This window comes from Schistocerca piceifrons, chromosome 5, assembly GCF_021461385.2.
Source record: "Schistocerca piceifrons isolate TAMUIC-IGC-003096 chromosome 5, iqSchPice1.1, whole genome shotgun sequence".
Lineage (NCBI taxonomy): Eukaryota > Metazoa > Arthropoda > Insecta > Orthoptera > Acrididae > Schistocerca > Schistocerca piceifrons.
Window position 1 is genome coordinate 153459814 of NC_060142.1, and position 25148 is coordinate 153484961.

At 39.0% G+C, this 25148-nt stretch overlaps 1 protein-coding gene across 1 annotated transcript in view; it reads right to left on the minus strand.

Moving 5' to 3' along the window:
- Nucleotides 1-25148, minus strand: part of LOC124798165 (cysteine protease ATG4B) — an 81217-nt gene that overhangs the window by 17552 nt on the left and 38517 nt on the right. The window contains exons 6-8 of the mRNA XM_047261448.1: nucleotides 19514-19686; nucleotides 13608-13686; nucleotides 2000-2154 (exon numbers count right to left, since the gene is read on the minus strand). Coding sequence (XP_047117404.1) covers nucleotides 2000-2154; nucleotides 13608-13686; nucleotides 19514-19686 — 407 coding nt within the window. The remainder of the gene's footprint in view (nucleotides 1-1999; nucleotides 2155-13607; nucleotides 13687-19513; nucleotides 19687-25148) is intronic.

A 25148-nucleotide genomic window follows, 5' to 3' on the forward strand; every position in this document is an offset into this window, starting at 1 on the left:
TTTGCCGATGATACAAACATTGCAATAAATAGCAAATCAAGCGTAGTCTTATAAAGATCAGCTAATAAAATATTTGTGGACATTAATCACTGGTTCCTAGCCAATTCTTTGTCACTAAACTTTGAAAAAACACACTACATGCAGTTCAGAACTTGTAAGGGGTTTCCCATGAGTATATGTCTAACATACGATGACAAGAAGATAGAAGAAGTGGACAGTGTTAAATTCTTGGGATTACAGCTTGATAATAAATTCAACTGGGAGGAGCACACCACAGAACTGCTGAAGCATCTTAACAAATCTCTGTTTGCAATGCGAATTTTGTCAGACATAGGGGATATAAAAATGAAAAAGCTGGCATACTATGCTTACTTTCATTCCATAGAGTCATATGGGATTATTTTTTGGGGTAATTCATCAAGCCAAGCTAAAGTTTTCCGGGCACAAAAACGTGCAGTAAGAGTAATATGTGGTGTGAACTCATGAACATCCTGCAGAAGCCTGTTTAGGGAACTAGGGATACTAACTACTGCTTCTCAATATATTTATTCCTTAATGAAATTTGTCACTAAAAATATATCACTTTTTCAAACCAACAGCTCAATTCATGGAATCCGTACTAAAAATAAGAATAATCTCCACAAGGATTTTAAGTCACTTAGTCTTGTACAAAAAGGTGTGCATTATTCAGGAACACACATTTTCAACTTGCCAGCAGCCATAAAAAGTTTAACAACCAATGAAATTCAGTTTAAGAGAAGCCTAAAGGATTTATTGGTGGCCAACTCCTTCTACTCCATTGATGAATTTCTCAGTAAAACCAACTGATTTGTATATACATAAGTACAATATAACTTCTGCGCAATTTCAGTGCAGTAATGTGTTCATTGTAAATGTGTGTGTGTGTGTGTGTGTGTGTGTGTGTGTGTGTGTGTGTGTGAGTACAATCTAACTTCTGCACCATTTCAGTGCAGTAATGTATTCATTGTAAATAAGTATTATAGTAGTTGTATTACATGTTTATTACCTTATAAATAAATAAAAAACTTTTTATTTTAAATTAAGTGCATTAGTATTTGTAAAATGACTTTCATATAGTGTTCATTAAAAAATGACGATCATTCCACTTGGGACCTGTGGAATGGTATATTAGCTTATTTGTTTTAGTTGTAAATATTTGTCATGTATTGTTGTTTTTCTGACATGTTCCACATCCTGGAGGACCTCCTCACTACGGATCAATTGGAATGAAAGTAAATCTAATCTAATCTAATCTATGAAAAGGGTACTTGCTACTCACCATATAGCAGAGATGCTGAATCACAGATAGGCACAGTGAAAAGACTGTCGGAAAGTGAGGCTTTGGCCAACAAGGCCTTTGTTGATGATAAACACACACACACACACACACACACACACACACACACACACACACACACACACACACGCACACACACATGGCCACAGTCTTGGTTGCTGAAGCCAGGCTGCAAGCAACAGCGCATGATGGAAGAGGCAACTGTATGGTGGGGGTAAGGAGAAGGCTGGGGTGGTGAGTGGGAGTGATAGCAGGGTAGGGGTGGGGGATGGTAAAGTGTTGTTTGTGGGAGCGAGCAGGGACGAGGAGGTAGGGCAGCTAGGCCCAATAGGACACACATGATTTTGCTGTTACATAAGTGTATGTTTTTTGATTTGGTGATCAGGACACATTACAAATGAATATATACACACATGCCTCAGAGCCAGTTGTTGAACTCTGTGCCATGAATTTTGAAATAAAGGGGTGATACAAAAATTTTGTTGACATGTGTGTGTATATATATATGTGTTTATCCCTAACCTGCAACCATCAAACACCTACCCACCTACGGACTAATATAGTGTTAAGGAAATTGGAATTTCTTAGGATGGGCTGATCAAGTTCTAATCTACAACCTCCATTCTATTTCTGATCCCACAATTTCTTCTCAATTTTTTCAAAGATTTTTTTTCTACTTACAGCTGCTACAGATGGATCCATATGCAAGATATGGCTTCTGCTTGCATACTGACAGTGATACGATGCATCCATTTCTTTTTCGTGTTCTTGTTCCTTGTCTTCTACAAGACCTGCCATCTGTGTTGTATGAGGATCCAGGTAAATTACTTCGTCACCTATATATTTAAGTAGGTGAAAAATATGAGATAAAAATATTAGTACTAATACCTATGTTCTTAAATGTACTATTTTATACAGTATTGCGAAATAATTTGTATGAAAGCAATCTTAGGAGATGAAAATTGTTCTAGATGCTTATCATGAAACAGTAAAGCAATGAACATACAGTACCCGAATTTCTGCTCTTGACCCTTCCAAACAGTTGCATTTCTGCATTCATACTGACATTTGTACACATTTATACACTTGGACGAATCATATACCATTCTAAATGTAGCTTCGTATATCACATGAAAATTTTTACCCCTTCTACTCCTAGATACTTTTCCTTCCAGTGTCTTAATTTTAAAATACTGATCTGCTTTAGAGTCTTTAACTTAAGATTTTTTACATATACTTCTCCTTATTGGAATTCTATTTCTAAATCTAACATTTTTTATGCATTACAGATTAATTTGTGTACACGGCTGGAACTCCACTCCAGAGAGCTGCCTTCCACTCAGGTAAACCAATTTCAACTGAGCCTTCCAGGTTTACTTGCAGACTACCCTACAGCTTCAAATCTGCCAATATACTTCCTTGACCCACTTCAAGCTGCAAGAAAGTTCTACTTAATCTGGATGGGCTACAAATCAGTATTGTATTTGATGTTTTTAGTTCCCTTAAAATCACAATAAGTATGTAGAGAACAATTTGGTTTCTTAATGACAACTATTGAGGTTGTCCATGGGGTACAGGATAATACAGAAAAGCTAAGAGTCAGCCGGTGAGCTACGACCAGATGCCTTGATCTGAAGAGCACTGACCATGATAGCCAGATGTCTTAGTTTATATCACAGACTGACATACTGTTCTAACCTGTCATAAATACTCTACACAAGGACATCTTCAAGGGGGACTGCAGCTTTTTAGTTTTGACACACATACTAGCTCACTATTGACTGAAGTAAAATTCCGTTTCCGCATGCTCCCGTGCAGAGGCATGATGCCATTTGCTTTGAAAACTTGAGTGCAGTTGGTTGTCGTTGGTTGCTGTTGTGTGCTACTGCTACACCCTATGTTGGAAGATGAGTACAAATCTTCTTCAGCATCACAATTCAGATACCATTTAGTTTCAGACTCTCCTCCTCTTGATTAAAATTGCTAAGATGATTAGTAATTCTATAGTCTCACTGTACAGCCTACATAGTAGCCAACTGTGTCAGTACCCAAGTCATATCAAATCAAGTCCACTGGGCTCCTGATTGCAGAGCAAGTTCTAGTTCTGCATCAGTTGATCTGTCAATTGCTCCCCTTCTATAGTTGCCTTTGTGCCACTTTTTGAACACCCCTCCCCCCCCACCTTTTTAAGTAGTACCCCCAGTCCACCAGTATGTGTCTCCACAACTACTACATGGGTGATCCTGCATCTTCCAGATGGGTCTGAACAATACAGCGATATAGCATTTCATCAACTTCTTTCCTACACAGTCAGGAACGTTTCTTATGAACAGCAGGAAACACTTGGATTCTGCAGATTCCTGTACATCATTATGATCTTTTTGTGGCTGTCTTAATGCTCTTTTACCTCAGTGGATGATAATCCATTCTTCAGCAATGCAATAGTGAGATATTCCACTCCGAGATATTCTACTCCATATTGAGCTGTTCCAGTTCACAAATGTTCCTTGCTCTATCTGCTTATGTATTTATAACACCTTACTCTATTGTAGGTCGCTGCCAATGTGTATGGGATTTTAGTATACCGTGTGGTCCAAGCTAACATCTTGAATAAAATTTTCACTCTGCAACAGGGTGTGCACCGATATAAAACCTCCTAGCAGATTAAAACTGTGTGCCAGACTGACACTCCAACTCACCACCTGTGCCTTTTGCGAGCCAGTGCTCTACCAACTGAGCTACCCAAGCATGACTTACAACCCATCCTCACAGCTATACTTCTGCCAGTATCTTGTCTCCTACCTTCGAAACTTCACAGAAGCTCTCCGACAAAACTTTCTTCCAGGAGTGCTAGTCTTGAAAGTATCACAGGAGAGCATGTGTGAAGTTTGGAAAGTAGGAAACAAGGTACTGGCAGAAGTAAAGCTGTGAGGACGGTTCATGAGTCATGCATGGGTAGCTCAGTCGGTAGAGAACTTGTCTGCAAAAGGTCCTGAGTTTAAGTCTTGATGTGGAATACACTTTTAATCTACCAGGAACTTTAATATCTTCTTTCTTGAAGATTAGCATACCAAGGAAATGTCGTCTACCATCTGTAGTGAACTAAATCTATGGATTAATCTCATTGAGATGTTTATAAAAATGACCCAATTCCTCTCTGCCATGTCTCCACAGCATAAGCATATCATCCACATAATGAAACCATATAGTCAGTTTTTTGTTGTTAGGTACTAATGCTTGTTCTTTGTTTTCCCACAAAGAAATTTGCTATCACTGGGCTTAACAGGGTCCCCATAGCTGTGCAAGCCATCTGTTCACAAGACTCATCATTCCATGTGAAGTACAGGGTCATGAGATTATTAAAATTTTTGAACCTATCAAGACAAATAAGGGCTCTAACGTTCCATCCACTAACTCGCAGAACACCAGATACATTTTACCCTCATGATGATACACCCCTAAGGAGTTCCTGGCTCAAGATATGACTATTTTACCTCTGGAATATTTTATCTAAGAGGATGTCATTATCGTTAAACCATGCAGTAGAAGTATTTGCTCTTGAAGAATACAACAGTTGTAGTTTCCCCTTGCTTTCAATTGTGTCACTATACTAACATAGCATGGCCATGTTAAAAGGCCTGATCAGTCAGTCATACAGACTGCAGCTTCTCTTCAGGAACCATATGTAATTTTGGGAAGTTTTAATATTAGCTTCAGTAAAATTATGTGAATATTGGTTTGCAATACCATGGTGCAACACGGTCGATGCTGATAATGTCTGTGAGCTGCAGTGATCTAGGGTTGATGCCTGTACAGCAAGGAAGAACAAGAAGTGGCTGCTTTAATGACGCTCTCTGCCAGAGACCACGGTATAAAGTAGGTTGCACACTGCACTTAAGTCAGTATGCTCGGTGTTAAGCTAATCGTTATGTGTCATATCAGCACTGTTTCATGTACTTGGCTATTTGCTTAGTTTTTCTTGTTGTTTACTCTTCGAGCTCTGTGCCTGGCATACAACAATTCTGGCTTTGCTTACTGGTTCTCCATACAGTGTACTGGTAACTCAGAGACACAGTTGGCCTGTGAGTCCGATGTTCACACACTCAGTGTTTGAAGCTCCGCTGATCATGCTCAGAAATCCGAATTTTTAAGTGTCTGTTCTTGTGTTCTATTAAAAATAATGAGGTCCTTACTCACAATATAATAGGTACATCAAAATATTGGATCAACAATTTACAGACTTTTGAAACCAGCAGCAATTGCAACAGTAACATAAAAAGCAACAACTACAATGACAGTAACACCAACACCACCAGCAGCACAGTGAGTTGCTACAACTGCTTATCAAACAGAAGACAACACCGCTCTCGGCATCTCCACTCACAGTGCTTGTATGCTTTGAGGACACAAATGTAACCTGGGAAATCTATCTGCATTGTTCCCTTCTCCGTTGTATGGCAAGTAATATTTCAGATTCTGAATGTCAAAGTGCCTCATTATTGTCCACAAGCAGTACGTTATATCATGTAGTACACAAGCTGCAACTGCTGGTTGAACCCAGTAGTCTTCCACTTAAAGAACTGTGTGTTGTGTAAAAAAGTGAGATTTTCATGCAAATCTTGTACAGCATCATCTGCCGACTCACTGATCAGAGACTTACTCATCAGACTGGCTCCTGACACGGAGATTAGAACTAAGGCATTGGGATCATCAGACTCAAGCTGTAACCATAAAAATTTATCAGGCATTGGGAATAGCATATGTGGCACAGAAAGCATTTGAAGATGAGCTAGAAGTAGCACAAATGACAGTTAAATCAATACTGTAATTGGCATGCACCTAACAACTTTTCACCACCACTTGCCAGAACAGCAATAACAGGCAATAAAGCAATTAGATCAGTAGTTACAAAAGAGTGCACCCATTGCTAACAGACACGCAAGACAGTGAGGTTGACACATCAATCTCACCCAGCCTGTATGGCATTGGAGAAGCTGCCCCTACACATTGTTGCTGTCAACAAATCCAATGGCTTAGTGCCCCAGAAATCATGTCCAGAGTGCCGTTGGAGGCACAGTAAGTTCAATGCCTTGAGTGCCATTGCAGGCACACTAAGCTCAATGCCTGTATCATGCATGACATATTGTGTCATTAGCAGCAAAATACAGGATGTCCAAGGAGGAATGGTCAAAGGAAGTTTGTGGTACCACTTGGCTGCAGTAAGGATTTGTAGCATACATATCCTTTTAAGCGAGAGTGGCAAAACAATGTTTTTGTCATGCCCACCCAAAACTGTTTGCAATACGCCACGTAGTTAAAAAGGAGCATGATGTTTGGAAGACCCTGAGCTCATCTCACCCATTTCTGCTAGTTGATGGACAACCTCAATAGTTGTCATTAAGAAACCAAATTGTTCTCTACATACTTATTGTGATTTTAAGGGAACTAAAAACATCAAATACAATACTGATTTGTAGCCCATCAAGAAGAACTCTTGTGACATAAGTGGGGAATCAAATTCTTCTCTAAAACTGACTTTGCGGACACCTATTTACAGTTGTCAGTGGGAACAGACACAAGGGAGGCACAGATGTTTAACATCCCTTTTAGGTTATATCAATACAATAGGATTCCATTTGGTGTGGCTGGTACCCTCAGCATATTTCATTGATATTTAGAGCAGCTCATCCTAGGCATTTCTCAGCGTGCAAACTGCCTGGACGGCATTATTATAACAAAAGCAACATGGGAACAATACCTAGTAAATCTACAAACCCTATTCGAAAGACTGAAATCATGTAGCCTACACTGTTGGCTGGAAAATGCAGTTTCTTCCAACCTAGCATTACGTACCTATGGCCACATTTTAAGCACAACTGAAACCCACAAGCTAGCACGCCAATGCAATGCTTAACGTTTCTGACCCAAGGAGCTTCAGTCTTTCATGGATAAAATTAACTCTAATGCCAAGTTCATTCTGAAGGCAACCCAAATAGTGCACCCACTAAACCCGCTTTGCAAAAAAAGAGGCCAAGTTTCTATGGTCAGAAGTGTGCCAGAAAACATTTCTTCAGTTAGCAAATTGCCTGAAATCCACTACCTCTCATGCTACTTTTGAGTCCGAGATAGGTGCCAGACATACAAATGCTGAGGGCAGTGAGCAAGCATTTGCTCTTGTTTCCAAAATGCTATCAGCAGCACAGTTAAATTAGTCACAGTTGGGAAAACAATACCCTTGCAATAATCGCCAGTGTTAAAAAGGTTCTTATTTTCCTGCACAGTACAAAATTCCACCTGATATCTGACCATAAGACACTGATATTGTTTAGCCTGTGATCGAATGTGCTGGAGAAGATGGCACAGCGGCTGCAATGGTGGGCATTAGGGCAAAACTACACTGCACTCAAATGGTCATACTCAGTCTCGCATGCCTGTGGACCTGGATAAGGACTCTGACAATATGTGCCAGACACTGCAGTCATTCCCTATTACTGCCCATGAAGTAGCACAGGCTGCAGCTTAGGATCAGCTACTCTGGAGGGTTTGGTCATTGGTTCTCATTGGTTCAGCATGGGTGGCCCAGCTTTCAAGATGTATTTTTCACTCCAATATCACCTCAATGCTTCAGACGGTGTCTTGCTGCTGGCCAACTTCGAGTTGGAATGCCAGATCATCACTGCCACTGTACTCCAGTCCAGGCCCTCCACATGCTGCATCAGACTCACTGAGATAGAACATAAGTGTCAGGCATGTGGGAAAATGCAAGCCATAAAGAAAGAGAGAGAGAGAGAGAACATGTAAACAGACTTTGCTGGACTGTCCAAGGGTACCACATGGCTTTTAGTAGTGTACGCACTTTCGCACTCTTAAATTTCCCATGTGTGACCCAGATACAATCAATAGCCATTATGATCCAAACCTTAGTGACCATATTTGCCACATAAGGTGTGCCACAGACCCTGCTGTTAGGTAATGTCCCATAGTTCTCCTAATTTGCTTTATATAGTAATTGTAGAAGGAATGGAACTGCTGCCCTCTTTGAACTGGCATCAAGTTCGAAGGCAGAGCAGTTAGTCAGAATATTCCAGTCACAGGTGAGGAAAATTTTTTCAGCAACACCATATGGCCTTTCAACAACACCATCTGAGGATGTGTTGACCCTGGCTACATATCTCAACTGCTGCCTGTGACATGCCAGCAGAACAGCAAATTATGTATTTAGCATTTTATGTTTCTTTTTATAGTTCAATTCTTAAATTCTTTGCATGTGTGAAGTATATATTTGTGCAATCTGTAGCACAGTTGCCATTTTTTGTTTTGAACAGCCAGCTACTTTTCATTTCATCCTAGTTGTTGGGTTGTTTGGAAAAGGAGACCAGACAGTGAGGTCATCGGTCTCATCGGATCAGGGAAGGACGGGGAAGGAAGTGGCCGTGCCCTTTGGAAGGAACCATCCTGGCATTCGCCTAGAGCGATTTAGGGAAATCACGGAAAACCTAAATCAGGATGGCCACATCCTAGTTGTTTCCAGCTGCCACATGTGACATGAAAACAGAGCAACAAATTAAGTATTTAGCTGTTTCTGTGTGTTTTTTTTCCTCCATAGTATAATTCTGAAATTCCATGCTTGTTTCTTATATTTAAGAGGTGTTTCACCAACAGTAACGGGTAGATTTGCACAGCCTATAGCACAGTGGTCATTTCTTTTGAATGACCAGCTACACAGCTTTGTAAGGTGCCAGCCTCTGTTGGTAACACATCGGAAGGGCAGCAAGTTAGAAAGTTACATATTTAGCTTTCTATTTATGCTTTTACAGTTAACTCTTAAGTTAGTAGTACTAGGCTGGATATGATGAGTGCATGCTGAGTATGGATGAAGGAGGAGCTGACCACAGTTCGCAAACAACTGAAGACACTTTTGGCCCCATCCAGGTATCTTCAGACTGCTGCCTTGAGGTGTAGCAGTAGTGAAGGATCTGGGACATTGCAAGGAAAAAGCTTCAACCATTTGCCCTCCCTGAGCCATACAACAGTTCACCATCATGTTCAATGGGAGTTACACAAGCATGTTCAGAATTTATGGTTATAGAGAAATGGTGGCAGTGACCAACTCTCATCTTGGGATTCAGCTTACCAACTCATTTCCAACAAGGACTGGCAGTATTCCATATGGTCTCAGTGTTTAGAATAACACAGGCAGCATGCATACCTTTGCAAAATGCTACAGGCTCTACAAGCATTACCCTCCAAGCACATGAATAATTAGTCAGTATGAGATCTGTAAGCAAAATAAATGCTGAACTATTTACTAAGGACATCGAGATTTTATGCAGAAATCTAAGTGTTAGTAAAATTTATCAACGCCACCTCTCAGCTGACAAGGAGAATCAACAAGGAAGACATTTACTGTGGATTTCCTGGATTTCTAAGGAAATCTTGCTGATAATTATTTCCTATAAAACTAATTACATTACAAAAAAGTACTCTATAGCACTTCAATCAAGAATTACTGAATAAACTAAATGTTATTTATACTAGAATAATGAGTGACCTAAGTAAAAAAGAATACACATTGTTCATTTGACAAACAGTTTTCAGTTTCTTTGGTTTGTTTCAAGTTTAATACAGTTACACTAACAACGTCACTGAAGATGACAATGTGGAGCAGTAAGGCAATGCCCATTCCCTTGTTCAACCAGCCATTTGAGCAAATGCTGGAAATACAGAAAATAAGTAACATTCAACCTAAATCAGGATCACAGGACCGTGATTTAAATTAAAGACCTTTTTCTAATGCTTGTACATATTGTTTGGTGAAAGCAATTCAGCTAAGCCTTCGAGGATAAACTCATTATCTGTGATTTATGTTGAAGAAGAAAATAGTGCATTATTCATTGCCTGTATTAGATTTAGCATCCAAAATATCTATGATTAGAGGCATGGAGTGCAAAATGCTAAACAATGGAGAAGCAAGATTGTGGATATGAAATTACGAGATTAAATGCCACATACAAAAAATTGTAGATTAGATGTCAGACACAGAAATTTGGAGATCAGATGTCAGATGCAGATTTTTCTCAGTGAGACATCGTTCTGTTCATATAGTTTCATGGTAGCAATCTTTGTACTATTCAAGCTATCTACATTCAACTATTCAAGTCTATCAAGTATATAGGAGATGCCATCATGTTGCTCAATGACTTCATCAAGAACCATTTGTTGTTTTCTTTCATAATAATTATTTATCCTGGATCTTGGCACCTCCATCAGTAGCATCACTACAAAGATTCATAACTGCAAGCTGATTACAACTGGTTACCACTTGTAATGACTGACGAGATGGTGAAATATGGGTTCAATTACTTAATGGTGCAGGATGTCTAGAAAAATTCATTAATATTAAACAACATTAATGTCATGATCTGACGCAGACTGTATACTATTTATGATTACACATGGTACATATAGATGCTACAGCCTATCAATGTCAAATACCGTGTACCGACAGAGGCAGTACTCTTCCTGAAGTGCTGTCACGGTAATGTTCTAGCACGGCAGTGTCCAGCACAATCTTGTCTGACTATCTACAAACAGTATATAAAGAGTACAGTCTATCAATATCAAATGCCTTATACTGACAGAGGCAGTATTCTTCCTGAAGTGTTGTCAGGGTATTGTTGAAGCAGGGCAGTGTCCAGCACAATCTTGTCTGGTTATCTAAGAATCTTATGCAAACATGAGAATGCTCTATCTTTAACTATCACATTTACCCAACATTTCGTATAAGGAACTTGCATATGCAGCAGCGGGTAAACAAGATGCCATCAACAGTTTCTTCTAGAAAACCCTGGCTTGCACTGAACCGGGTCCTAGAGGAGATACAAAATGCTATCCAGTCACTGCTACACCATTAAGCATAATTTATCTCTTTCTTTCTTTCTTTTTGCCATGTATAGCAGTTTTAAGAAGTTCTGATTTTTCCAATGCATGATTTTTGTGTTGTGCTAGAAAATTCCAAATCCTAGTATATCTGTTCAAAGCACTTCATTGTTGTGCTCAGATATTACTGGGCAATGCAATTTTTACAGTCACTTAAAAGCTTTTGAAGAATTTTGCTTTAAAATATCCTTATTTCAGTTTCCATTTCTAAAAAGTAAACAAAACTGAACAGCATTTGTTACATTTGTGTTCATTAGTAAAACCATGTTGTGGAAAACATGAGATGATATGAATAAATCACCTACAGCAGTGACTCCTATGAAATTAAACCAAGAGCATTTACAAATACAGAGGAACCTTGCTTAACAAGCACCTCCCGCAAAGCACAATTTAAAAAAAAAAAAAACTCGCTTAACAAGCGATGTTTCTCATAACGAGTTATGGCGATTATTGTGATGTCACCAGCTGTTCGCGCATGGCAGGGGGAAACAAAATGAACATCTTTCATTGTCGGTAACAGCATATGAAGAATGTCTCTAGTACATACTACAGTCTGGGTTTAGCACTCTTTCTGATACCATCTTAATGGGCCTTGTGATCAAACATTCTTCTAAACTTGTGTTCACACAGTGTTTTTTGTGGGCAAATTTGAATAACCTTCGTAGAAATGTCCCTGAAGATAAAGCCACAAGAAGACAAGCACAAGAGAAAGAAAACAATCTTAGAAATGAAATGTAAAATCACTGAAAAATGCAAACGTGGTGTGAGTGTTGCTGATTTAGCACACACATACAATCTGTCTACATCATCAACTATTTGCACTATCCTCCGGAACAAGGACAAGATGAAGGAGATAGATGCTTCAAAGGGAGTGACACGAGTGTCTAAACAACGGTTTCATATCCTGTATGATGTCGAAAGGTTGCTCCTTATATGGATAAATGAAAAGCAATTGTACGGCAAGACTATTAATGAGAACATCATTTGTGAGAAGACGAGTATGATTTCCAGTTAAGACAATGCCATGATCATCAGCAGCTGAAGAAGTGTTTCAGGGAAGCCACGGGTGGCTTGAGAAGTTTAAGGAAAGAACTGGCACCCATAGTGTTACGAGGCATGGCAAAGCAGCCAGCTCCAACAAAAAGGCAGCAGAGAACTTCATCTGCAACTTCAAGAGGCTCGTAGATTCTGAAGGTTGCCTACTGCAACAGGGGTTTTAATTGTGATGAGACAGGACTATTCCAGAAAAAGATGCCAAAATGTACCTTTATAACAGCAGAGGAGAATGCATTGCCCAGTCAAAAGCCAATGAAAGACCATATCACACTGCTATTCTGTGCCAATGCATGCGGTGATTTGAAAATCAAACTGCTGCTTGTTTACCATTCAGGAACTTCATGAGCCTTCAAGAAGTGTAAAGTCCAGAAGAGCAGATTAAATGTGATGTGGAGGTCCAACAACAAGGCTTGGTTGACACATGATCTTTTTTGTGATTGCATCAATGAAGTGCTTGGTCCTTCGGTGTAAAGATATTTGCTTGAGATGAATCTGCCACTCCATATCTTGCTTGGTATGGAAAACGGTCATTCTTCAAACCTACAAGACCATCTCCTTGAGGAATTTCAACTCATCAAGATCCAATTTTTGCCTCCCAACACCACTCCGTTACTCCAGCCTGTGGACCAGCAGATTATTTCTACACTAAAGCACTCTTGAGCATTGCTTTGAGTTGACTGAAGCTACCAATGTCACTATCGGGGAGTTTTGAAAATATCACTTCAACATCATAGCCTTCGTCAAGATGATCGAAAATGTGTGGTAAGGGGTTATGAAGAAAACTCTCACTTCTGCTTGGAAGAAATTTTGGCTGGAGTGCATTGTTGAATGACACAGAGGCATTTGAGGCAGTACCTGTGGAGCCTGTAGTCAACAAGCTTGTGTCTTTGGCCAAGAGCACTGAACTACAACCGGATAACAATGATATTGAAAGAATTAGTTATATATTGTGGATAACACTATACATAATACTGCATGTATAATTTTCTTTGAATAAACGGAATGAATAAGATAAAACGTTTAGTACTTTTTCTGCATGGAATGCATTAGCGTATTTTACATTCATTTATATGGGGCAAATGGTTTCGCTCAACGAGTGTTCTGCACTATGAATAAGAGTCTGGAATGAATTACTCTCACTATGCGACATTCCACTGTACATTTATTACAATGGTATTTTATTAACTATGTAATGAATGGGGAAATGAGTGGATTAAATTAATGAACTATGAACACTTAAGGTGTATTTAAAGAGCTGTACCTTATAAGTAATAGAAACACTTAGCAAACTTACCAACAAAGCCTATGAAGTACAATGCATGATTTGGTTTCCCACCAATGACACCCAACGTCTGGCTGAAGGTAAAACAGAGCTATGAAATGAAAATAAATTGCAACTCAGATTAATGTCTCCAGAGATACAAAACTCTCTCTCACTACAACTGATTATTTCAAAACATAATATTTGCAATTTTTTTAAAAAAGTGCTGTTAACTGTTTACATGTGAGTTCTCAACTAAAGAAAGTATTAAACTAAAGAAGAGAGAGTTCACCATCTTCAAAGGTGCATTTTTATAAATAACTGTAAACACAAATTTTGGTGATTAAAAATAAATCTAGAAGAAATTTGCCAAGATGATCTCAATTTCTACAGAAAATTTTTCTTGAAAAACATTGACCATGGCTTCAAACATAACAAACAATAACACTGCTACAACTATAATGTTTCTGTGGCTCACTATGAACAAATGATTCAGTCTGTCAAACAGAAATTTTGGACAAGTTTGTTTGCAGGGCCATCCTCTGCAGCAAGAATAGAAATATTTGTTTTGTAAATAAAACTGCCTTTTCCTGCTGCCGATTAATTTATTTATCCCAGACGCGTTTCGCCTTTTTCTGGTTCCAAGGCATCATCACTGGGATCTATTAACGATACAGTATTGTTAGTTTCAGATTATTAAACAGTTCATGTCACAATTTTTTATGTGAAAATGTAATTACTTACGATTTGCTGATCTTCGTTTCCTCTTATCTGGTCTGGTGATCGCACTACCACTTTATTACTGACATATAAGCACAACTATGTGTACTGACCTCCTTCGCACTGTTCACCATGTTTCTCCTTCTTTTTCTGGCGTACTATTGTTCTTTTGGCACTCAGTATAACTATTTCGTTGTTCACTACTTTTCAGAACATAAATATTGCAACTCCATTACGTGTTTCCTCCACCTTGGCATGTTTGACTACTTGTTGCCAACCTAATGAGGTATATGTTCAAAACTAACTTCTATTCGTGATATTTATACCCTGTGTGTGTATGAGGGATGGGGGGAGGGGGGGGGGAGGGGGGTGGGAGGGAGGGGGGAGGGGGGAGGGGGGAGGGAGGGAGGGAGGGAGAGAGAGAGAGAGAGAGAGAGAGAGAGAGAGAGAGAGATGAAGAGCTGTTTGGATGTTGTACTAGCTGTTAGCGAGTGGTTGAAAGCCTTGGTGACAGCTGATTTGACTTTTTGTTCCAGTATTCTGTGGAGAGGTTCATGGATAAATGAGTGTAAAGATGTTGGGTGGTATTATTATTATTATTATTATTATTATTATTATATTGGATAGTATTATTATATTGATCCTCTTTGGGAGTGTTATTCTATTATTTTATCTATTAGTGTATATAATGAATTGCTTGGCATGTGTACTTGATCATTCAACAGGGTTTTCCTTTGTTTTGGTTTTCTGTATGTGGTAATTTTCTTGCAGGGTTAAGAGGTGTTTTTTTTTAATTGTTGATTCTAATTATTTTCCTGTCATCTTAGTGGTTGGTTTGTGGTCATGTTCTCTTAGGTGCTCTGCAAATGTAGAGTGGTTTGTCCCATATTTCCAGGCTCTCATGTGTTCTTTATATATGACATCAAATGTTCTATCTGTTTGTCCTATGTGTCTGTCTTCACAAGTGTTACACTGTAGTTGATATATACTTGCCTTATGGTATATGTCTCTGTTTTTTGTCAATTTTGGGGTGTATTTTTGTATAGAATTGTCTGTTGTGTATGTTATGTTTATTCTCTATCTTTCGAAAATGTTGGTGATTTTATAGGTGAGTTTGTGTTTGTATGTCACTGTGTACCATCTTGTGTTTTTCTTTCATCTTTTTCTGATAATCTTGTGTTGTTGTTATGGGACTGCGTGTCCGTGTTTGGCTCTGTTGCGGTGTTGTCTATGATTTGGTACTTCGTGCTTTTATTTTACTTTTAATTTTGTTGTTTAGCTTTGTGACTATATTATTATCGTAACCATTATTTTGTGCTGTCTGCATTATTATGCCCAGTTCTTTTTGGTAGCTTTCTTTGGTGAGTGGCACTGTGTTGAGTCTATGGAACATATGTCGAAGTGCTGCTTGCTTTTGTGTGTGGATGGTTTGAGGATTGGGGAATGATAATGTCCGTTGCTGTGGGTTTACAGTAACTTTCAAAACTTATTGTTTTGTTTTTTGATTGTTATATCCAGAAAGTTAATTTGGTTGTTCTGTTCTCTCTGCATTGTGAATTTTATATTTTTATGTATCTTGTTGATGTCATTATGCAGTTCTTCAATTTTTGTTTGTGGTTCATCTATTAAGCAAAGGATGTCATCCGTATAACTGAACCAATGTAATATGTTGTATTCCTTTGCTACTATTTTTGTGAAAATGATCTGTTCAATGTGGTTTACAAAAGTATTTGCAAAGGCTCCTGAAACTGGGGACCCCATTGGTAATCCATCTTCTTGTAAATAAAATTAATTATTGAATTGGAAGTACTTTTGTTCTATTATGAGCTTCATTAATGAGCATATTTCCTTAATCTGTTCATCGGGGAGTTGACTATAAGTTTTCAGGTTCTTATCTATGATTTCTATGGTTTCTGGTGCTGGTATGTTGGAATACATGCTTTTTATATCAAATGAGAGGAGTGTTGCTGTGTCTGGGATTTTTTTATCTTTTATTTGTTGTATTAGCTGTGTAGTGTTATTAATGGTTCTGTCTTCTTGTACTTTAAAATTTTCAGACAGTAATTTTAACATGTATCCCGCAAGCTTGTAAGTGGAGGATTTTCTGAAATCCAGTATGGCCTCACAGGAACATTCGGGTTGTGGATTTTTGGTTGGCTTTGGAGGACAGTTGTAGTGGGACTGATCTGTAACAAGTTTCTTTTCTCTGTGTTATCCAGTACGATGTCAGTATTTTTCAGAGTGTTTTTTACTTTTGTCTGGAATCTGTTTGCTGGGTCTGATTTTAATTTTGTAATGTTATTTTGTGAAAAGAATTCTTGTATTTTTCAATGTATTGTTCTTTGTCTATCAGTACTACTGTGTTCCCCTTGCCTGTTTTTGGAATGATTACATTTTCATTTTGAAGTTTTCTCGTAAGTTTTCTGAGTGTTGTAGATTCTGTACTTTTGGTGTTGTGTTTTTATACTGCTTATTATATTCTGGATTTCTTTTTTTACTAGTTCTCTATTTAGTCCAATGTTGACACTGCTATTTTCATTCCTATCTTCCTTGTCAAAACACTTTCTGCTTCTATAACTAGATTTTCTAAGAAATCTTCATCTATTTCTGAATTTACATTGTATTTTAATCCTTTCTCCAACAGCTGTCTTCCTTTACTGTTTGACTGTGTGTCAGTAAGGTTCACTAATCTTGGGTAGAATTTGTGTGAGAACATGACCTCAAACCAACCACTAGTGGAGGTGATATGAAAGTAATTAGAATCAACAATAAAAAAACACCTCCTAACCCTGTAAGATAATTATCATATATAGAAAACCAAAGCAGAAAGGAAAACCCTGTTGAATGATTAAGTACACATGCCAAGCAATTCATTATTTACACTAATAGATAAAATAATAGAATAACACTCCCCAAGAGGATCAATATAATAATAATACCACCCAACATCTTTACACTCATTTATCCATGAACCCCTCCACAGAATATTGAAACAAAAAGTCAAATCATCTCTCAGCAAAGCTTTCAACCATTCGCTAACAGCTAGTACAACATCATACAATTCAATCCACCAACACCCCCCCCCCCCCCAAAAAAAAACCACCCCCCTCTCTCTCTCATACACACACAAAGTATAAATATCATAGTCATGAACATATACTTTGTTAGTTTGGCAACAAGTAGGTAAATATTCCAAAGCAGAGGAAACACGTAATAGAGTTGCAATATTTATGTTGTGGAAAACAGTGTCCAACAAAATAGTTACATTGAGTGGCAAAAGAACTATAGTACACCACAAAAAGGAGAAACATGGTGGACAGTGTGAAGAAGGTCAGAACACAAAGTTGTGCTTATATGTCAGTAATAAAGTGGTAGTGCGACCTCCAGATCAGATGATTGGAAACGAAGATCAGCAAATCATAAGTAATTACTTTTTACATAAAAAATTGTGACATGAACTGTTTAATAATCTAAAATTAACAGTACTATATATAGATCCCACTGATGATGCCTTAGAACCAGAAAAAGGCGAAACGCGTCTAGGATAAATAAATTAAGTGGCAGCAGAAAAAGGCAGTTTTATTTACAAAGCAAGTATCAGAAGTTTTGAATGATCAAATCCTGCTTAGTTACTATTTTCTCCCAGTATTATCATTATACAATTAGAACACATTCTCTGTTTTCAGGTGACACACACATACTCTTTTGGTTACTTTGGTTATGTTTCTATATATGCATTTTTCTTCTTCAAGTCATTATATGATGTGGGATATTGGGTAAATGGTATACCAGAATCATTTTCTCCTTTTCCAATTTAATTTCCAGATGGCATCCAGGAAGGACAATTGTCTGTATTTCTCTGCATAGACATAAATTTTTGTAATTGTATCCTAGTGATCGTTACATGATATATAAGTTGGAGGAAGTTATACATTTTTTGATTCATATTATAATATGGTCTCTTGAAATTTTGAGAATGAGGCTCTGTGGGATGCAGAGCACCTTTTTTGTCCCATACCCTGTCAGAGCTAGTTGAACATTTCCATAACATTCACATGATAAGTAAACATTCCCTGTGGTAAGGTGAAAGTCCTGCCCCCCCCCCCCCCCCCCATTCTCTATCATTAACCCAGCTTTGGCAAATATTCCAAACAAATGAACAATACTCAAGACCTGAAAGAACAAGAATTTTGTAAAAGCCATTTGAGGGTGGATCACATGTACTTGGAATTTTTCCAATAAAACTCAGCAAGTTGTCTGAATTTCTCACAGCTAGATTTAACTCATCATTCACTCATAAATTGTTCCAGAAAGATACTCCTACATACTTGACAACTGTGACTGATTCCAGCCAGGGTCTTTTCACCTCTGCATGCACATTACATTCCATGAGTACAGGGTCAGTTAACAGTTTTTGGCTATGTGCTGATACTAACGAACTTCAACTCTTTCTGCCTTTGGCAACAATTTCTAACAGAATGTGCTCTCTACTTGTAATGGCATCAGCAGCAGACTGTCGGAGAGAGCTAAAATTGTTGCCCTCCATGTCATTTTTTACATTATGAGCAGTAAAAATCTTAACACACTTTCTTGAGGTAAATGGAAGCCATTTTTCCTTTTGACAATGTCTCTGCATGAAGAACAGTGTACCACATCTATTTCAGGTAACTACTGTGCTCTTCTGATTTATGTATGTGTATATGAGTTTTTGAGACTGATAATCAGTTGTAAAAGGGATGTAACAAGAAAGTTCAAAGGTATGAGCAGAAAACTGTGGTCTACTGCCAAGATTATCAGCCAACTGGCAGTAGATTTAAGTTATGAAACATCAGTCAATTCAGTTAAAAGTGGAGTAAAATATAATTTTCATCATCTGTTTCTCACTCTGACAGAGATTATCTCTAACAATGTAAAAGCAATCTACATTATGTGAGACTACAATTAGCTTCTTTTTCCAATAATTTTAATCCATAGAAGAAACTTCTGTGAACAGTTCTTTACCTGATCCACATTATCCTCCTCACTGTTGTACCTCACAGCTTACATATGCAACTGAGTGGTAAACTGTCATTCCAAAAATTGAATTTAATGTAGATAGCTTCTCCCTCATTATTTATCAGAAAACAGTATTCATTCAATGAAATAAAAATGACACTAAAAGTGAGCTCTCTTTTGAAAAACATTACAACAACATATTTGCCAGTGGAACTATTACTCACTTTAAGGCTTTCGACATATACTGGGTTTATTTCACTTAAGCCCAGTCTAAGTGGGATAACAAGCAGCAGAGGTTTCCACACATATGATGACCTGCATGAACCAGCACCTTTACCACTGCGGGGTCGTACATTGATGAATTCTTCACTTGGATCTTTATTGCAGCATAATCGTCCTGTCGTAAACAAATGAAACAAAAATTAAATCAGGAACTGACAGCAAAAGGAAGGTCCACACAGATAATTAAGATGCTATGTGAGCTGCTGACAAATTTATGCTACATTATGAAAAAAAGTTGTTATTACACGTATTCCCTGCTCCCTACACATATACAGCACAGGAAGAATGGTTGCTTGAATGCTTCTACACACACTGTAATTAGTCTAACCTCATACTCATAATCCTGCCAGCATTGGCCTTGCAGAGCAAACAATATCCCTCCACTAGTATCATTCCAGAACATTGTTGTCAGAAAGGACAAAAAATGGCCAGTCAACAATATTCTTCCCATGGATCCTCCAAATACTTCCTCTTGTTCAAAGTATTTATTTGACCAAGCAACATGAATATTCATTTCATTTTACTTCTTGTTATTAGTGGCACATGCATAGGCCACATCACTACTGCACACTGTAGCAGCAACTTAAATCAGGCCTGTAAATTTCTACAGTCTTGACAAATATAAAATCATTAGCAACATTGTATTATTGTGGCAGGTAAACTCAGCAAAATTTTCATAACTCTCATGATAAACTATCATCCAATATCCTTCCAAGTGGATACAAGAGTAGTCTTTATGATGATCCACCCAGAAAGATATCAATTAGGATTTTCTGTCATCTTGTGTGCAACACTGGCTTCTTATAGCAAACAGGCTATTGTGATTAAAAATATCATCATCATCATTATTTAAGACTGATTATGCCTTTCAGCGTTCAGTCTGGAGCATAGGCATTAAAAATATGTTTATGAAAATAGCCATGTACAAATCAGTCTTTAAAAAATAATTAACATCCTTATACGCGTGCTGCCTGTTCTTTTGGACATGTCCAAGAAAGACCAAGTCCAAAAGAACAGACACCACACATATAAATATATTCATCTCATCGGTGCAATTAATGATCGTTCAGTGCAGATGTAATCTTCGGTCGGCTGGGGTGGCCGAGCGGTTCTAGACCACTACGGTCGCAGGTTCGAATCCTGCCTTGGACATGGATGTACGTGATGTCCTTAGGTTAGTTAGGTTTAAGTAGTTCTAAATTCTAGGGGACTGATGACCTCAGACATTAAGTCCCATAGTGCTCAGAGCCATTTTTGTAATCTTCGTCTGACCTCTTGCGGGATTCAGCATGAGGCTGTGTGCAATGAGTGTAATGGACAGGGGACACAACATATGTAGTATGAGACAAGTTGGGCAATTGGGTTGGACGTGAAGCGTACTTGGATAGGCGAAGAGGTTATGGCAACCACTCGGGTAAAATGGGGCTCTGGATTTGAGTCCCAATCTGGCAAAAATTTTCACTTGTCACCACTGAATTCACTTCAGTGCCTGAATGCAGCTAAAGTCGATATTTCAATTTTGTCATCAAACATCCTTACTGCTACACAGCGATCAGTTTCTAATATTTTTGGGCTAGACACCTTTATATCATTTTGGTTTCCTCATTCAAAATACTGCCTATTTAATTGCTCTGGACATGCTGGATAACAAATATTGTACAATGGCTGGGTTTTAAACCCAGGTCTCCTGCTTGGTACAAATTTTCTTTCATCGCTTCATTCTGCATATATACATCATAGCTGCCTGAGACTTGAAAAGATCTCCGGAGCCACACAGTTGCATTTGATTCAAGCACCTGGGCCTGGGTTTCAGGTAGGCTCCCCCATTTCATTTGATGCTGAGATACTATTCCAATACAGTTGGAGAACCTCTGCAACACCGTTTGACTTTAGGGGAAATACCACGTGGGTTGAGACACGACTGGGAACATGAAATTGAGGAGGGAGATCTCCTAGTGTAGTCCATGCAGTTATGCAAGTCACTGTGCCAGAGTGGCATAGTGACTATCACATCTGCCTACTTAGCAGGAGATCCAGGTTCAAATCCTGGCCTTGGTACAAATTTTCATTACTCACTTCAGTCTATATATATAAATTGTAAAAAGAGGTTGGTCAAAAAGAGCACCACAAGACATAAAGCAAAACTTTGGTGCAGACATTCTATGTGTAAAGGTGCAAGCTCACTCTAGTGCATAAGGTATTGATTCTCAGCCTTAATGATGATCATTCCCAAGCCCTGCAGTCATATACCCTCATTTTGCTGCACAAAAACCGCAGGAAGAGCCTTGTCTGGCAACATGTACATCAGCTAGGCAAGGTATAAGACACTGACAAGCTCATACTTTTCTTTCGCATAGACCCAGAACAACTGTTACCTCAATGAATTAAATTGTCGCCATGGCCTAAGCCTGTGCACCCTTGGACATGAATGTACCTCAACATTACTGGTCACTTTTGTGAATGAAAACAGTCTAAGTTGCAAAACCTTTTTATTAATTACAATTATGCATTTTGCCCATGTAAGACATCATCAAATTATGTAAACATGTAATAAGATAAGCTTCAGTCATCAATTGGCACTGAAGGGCATTAACTGAGAATAAGAAGTGTCTGGACATAATATACAGTTGTCAAATGTCTTATTAGATATGTAAAGGACCTTGCATGTGGTAAGCACCAAGGTGGTGCTGAGCAGTCTCAGCACCACCATGCTGAGCTTGCATTACTCTACGACCATATTTGATGACCGTATATTATATCCATAAGTTTCATATTCAGTTAATGCTCTTCAGCGGCAATTGATGGATGAAGCTTGTATTGTTATATGGTTACATAATTTGATGGTGCCTTACAAGGGCAAAAACATAATTATTATTAATAATAATTAATTATTATTAATAAAAACAGTTTTGCAACTGAGACTGTTTACACTGGAAAATATTCATAACCAGTTGCTGCATCAGACAGTAAAAATGGAATGGACCCAATATTATCACTGCTCGCTTCCTTGGACCCATGTGATCTACATCTACATCCATACTCTGCAAGCCACCTGATGGTGTGTGGTGGAGGGTACTTTGAGTACCTCTATCGGTTCTCCCTTCTATTCCAGTCTCTTACTGTTCGTGGAAAGAAAGATTGTCGGTATCCCTCTGTGTGGGCTCTAATCTCTCTTAGATTTTATCCTCACGGTCTCTTTGTGAGATATACGTAGGAGGGAGCAATATACTGCTTGACTCCTCAGTGAAGGTGTGTTCTCTAAACTTCCACAAAAGCCCGTACCGAGCTACCTCTGTCTCTCTTGCAGAGTCTTCCACTGGAGTTTATCTATCATCTCCGTAATGCTTTCGCGACTACTAAATGATCCTGTAACGAAGGGCGCTGCTCTCCATTGGATCTACTATCTATTCTAACAACCCTATCTGGTACGGATCCCACACCGGTGGGCAGTATTCAAGAAGTGGGCGAACAAGTGTACTGTAACCTACTTCCTTTGTTTTCGGACTGCATTTCCTTAGGAGTCTTCCAATGAATCTCAGTCTGGCATCTGCTTTACTGGCGATTAATTTTATATGGTCATTCCATTTTAAATCACTCCTAATGCCTACTCCCAGGTAATTTATGGAATTAAGTGCTTCCAGTTGCTGACCTGCTATATTGTAGCTAAATGATAAGGTATCTTTCTTTCTATGTATTCGCAGCACATTACAATTGTCTATATTGAGATTCAATTGCCATTCCCTGCACCATGCATCAATTCGCTGCAGATCCTCCTGCATTTCAGTACAATTTTCCATTGTTACAACCTCTCGATATACCAAGGCATCATCCGCAAAAAGAATCAGTGAACTTCTGATGTTATCCACAAGGTCATTTATACACTACTTGCCATTAAAATTGCTACACCACAAAGATGACATGCTACAGATGCGAAATTTAACCGACAGGAAGAAGATGCTGTGATATGCAAATGATTAGCTTTTCAGAGCATTCACACAAGGTTGGCACCGGTGGCGACACATACAACGTGCTGACATGAGGAAAGTTTCCTACCGATATCTCATACACAAACAGCAGTTGACCGGCGTTGCCTCATGCAATGTTGTTGTGATGCCTCACATAAGGAGGAGAAATGCGTACCATCATGTTTCCAACTTTGATAAAGGTCGGATTGTAGCCTATCGCGATTACGGTTTATCGTATCGTGACATTGCTACTCGCGTTGGTCGAGGTCCAACGACTGTTAAGAGAATATGGAATCGGTGGGTTCAGGAGGGTAATACGGAACGCCGTGGTGGATCCCAACGGCCTCATTTCACTAGCAGTCGAGATGACAGGCATCTTATCCACATGGCTGTAACGGATTGTGCAGCCACGTCTCAATCCCTGAGTCAACAGATGGGGATGTTTGCAAGACAACAACCATCTGCACGAACAGTTCGATGATGTTTGCAGCAGCATGGACTATCAGCTCGGAGACCATGGCTGCGGTTATCCTTGACGCTGCATCATAGACAGGAGCGCCTGCGATGGTGTACTCAACGATGAACCTGGGTGTACGAATGGCAAAACGTAATTTTTTCGGATGAATCCAGGTTCTGTTTACAGCATCACGATGGACACATCCGTGTTTGGCGACATCACGGTGAACGCACATTGGAAGCGTGTATTCGTCATCGCCATACTGGCGTATCACCCGGCGTGATGGTATGGGGTGCCATTGGTTACACGTCTCGGTCACCTCTTGTTCGCATTGGCGGCACTTTGAACAGCGGACGTTACATTTCAGACGTGTTACGACCCGTGGATCTACCCTTCATTCGATCCCTGCAAAACCCTACATTTCAGCAGGATTATGCACGACCCCATGTTGCAGGTCCTGTACGGGCCTTTCTGGATACAGAAAATGGTCGACTGCTGCCCTGGCCAGCACATTCTCCAGGTCTCTCACCAATTGAAAACGTTTGGTCAATGGTGGCCGAGCAACTGGCTCGTCACAATACGCCAGTCACGACTCGTGATGAACTGTGGTATTGTGTTGAAGCTGCATGGGCAGCTGTACCTGTACACGCCATCCAAGCTCTGTTTGACTCAATGCCCAGGCGTATCACGGCCGTTATTATGGCCAGAGGTGGTTGTTCTGGGTACTGATTTCGCAGGATCTATGCATCCTAACTGCGTGAAAATGTAATCACATCTCAGTTCTAGTATAATATATTTGTCCAATGAATACCCGTTTATCATCTACATTTCTTCTTGGTGTAGCAATTTTAATGGCCAGTAGTGTATATATTGTGAATAGCAACGGTCCTACGACACTCCCCTGCGGCACATCTGAAATCACTTTCACTTTGGAAGACTTCTCTCCATTGAGAGAATGAGGTGGTTGTGGTGTCTGGTTTTATTTGTGTGCTAATTTTCAATGAGGAAACTCTCAACACATGATATAAGATTCTAGTCATTGAAAGCCTCCATCAGACCATAGTAACAAGATTAATGACCCAGAATTCCAGACTAAAATGTAATGGTGCGACATAATAAATGGGCTAGGCATTCAAACAGTAAACACCCAAAACA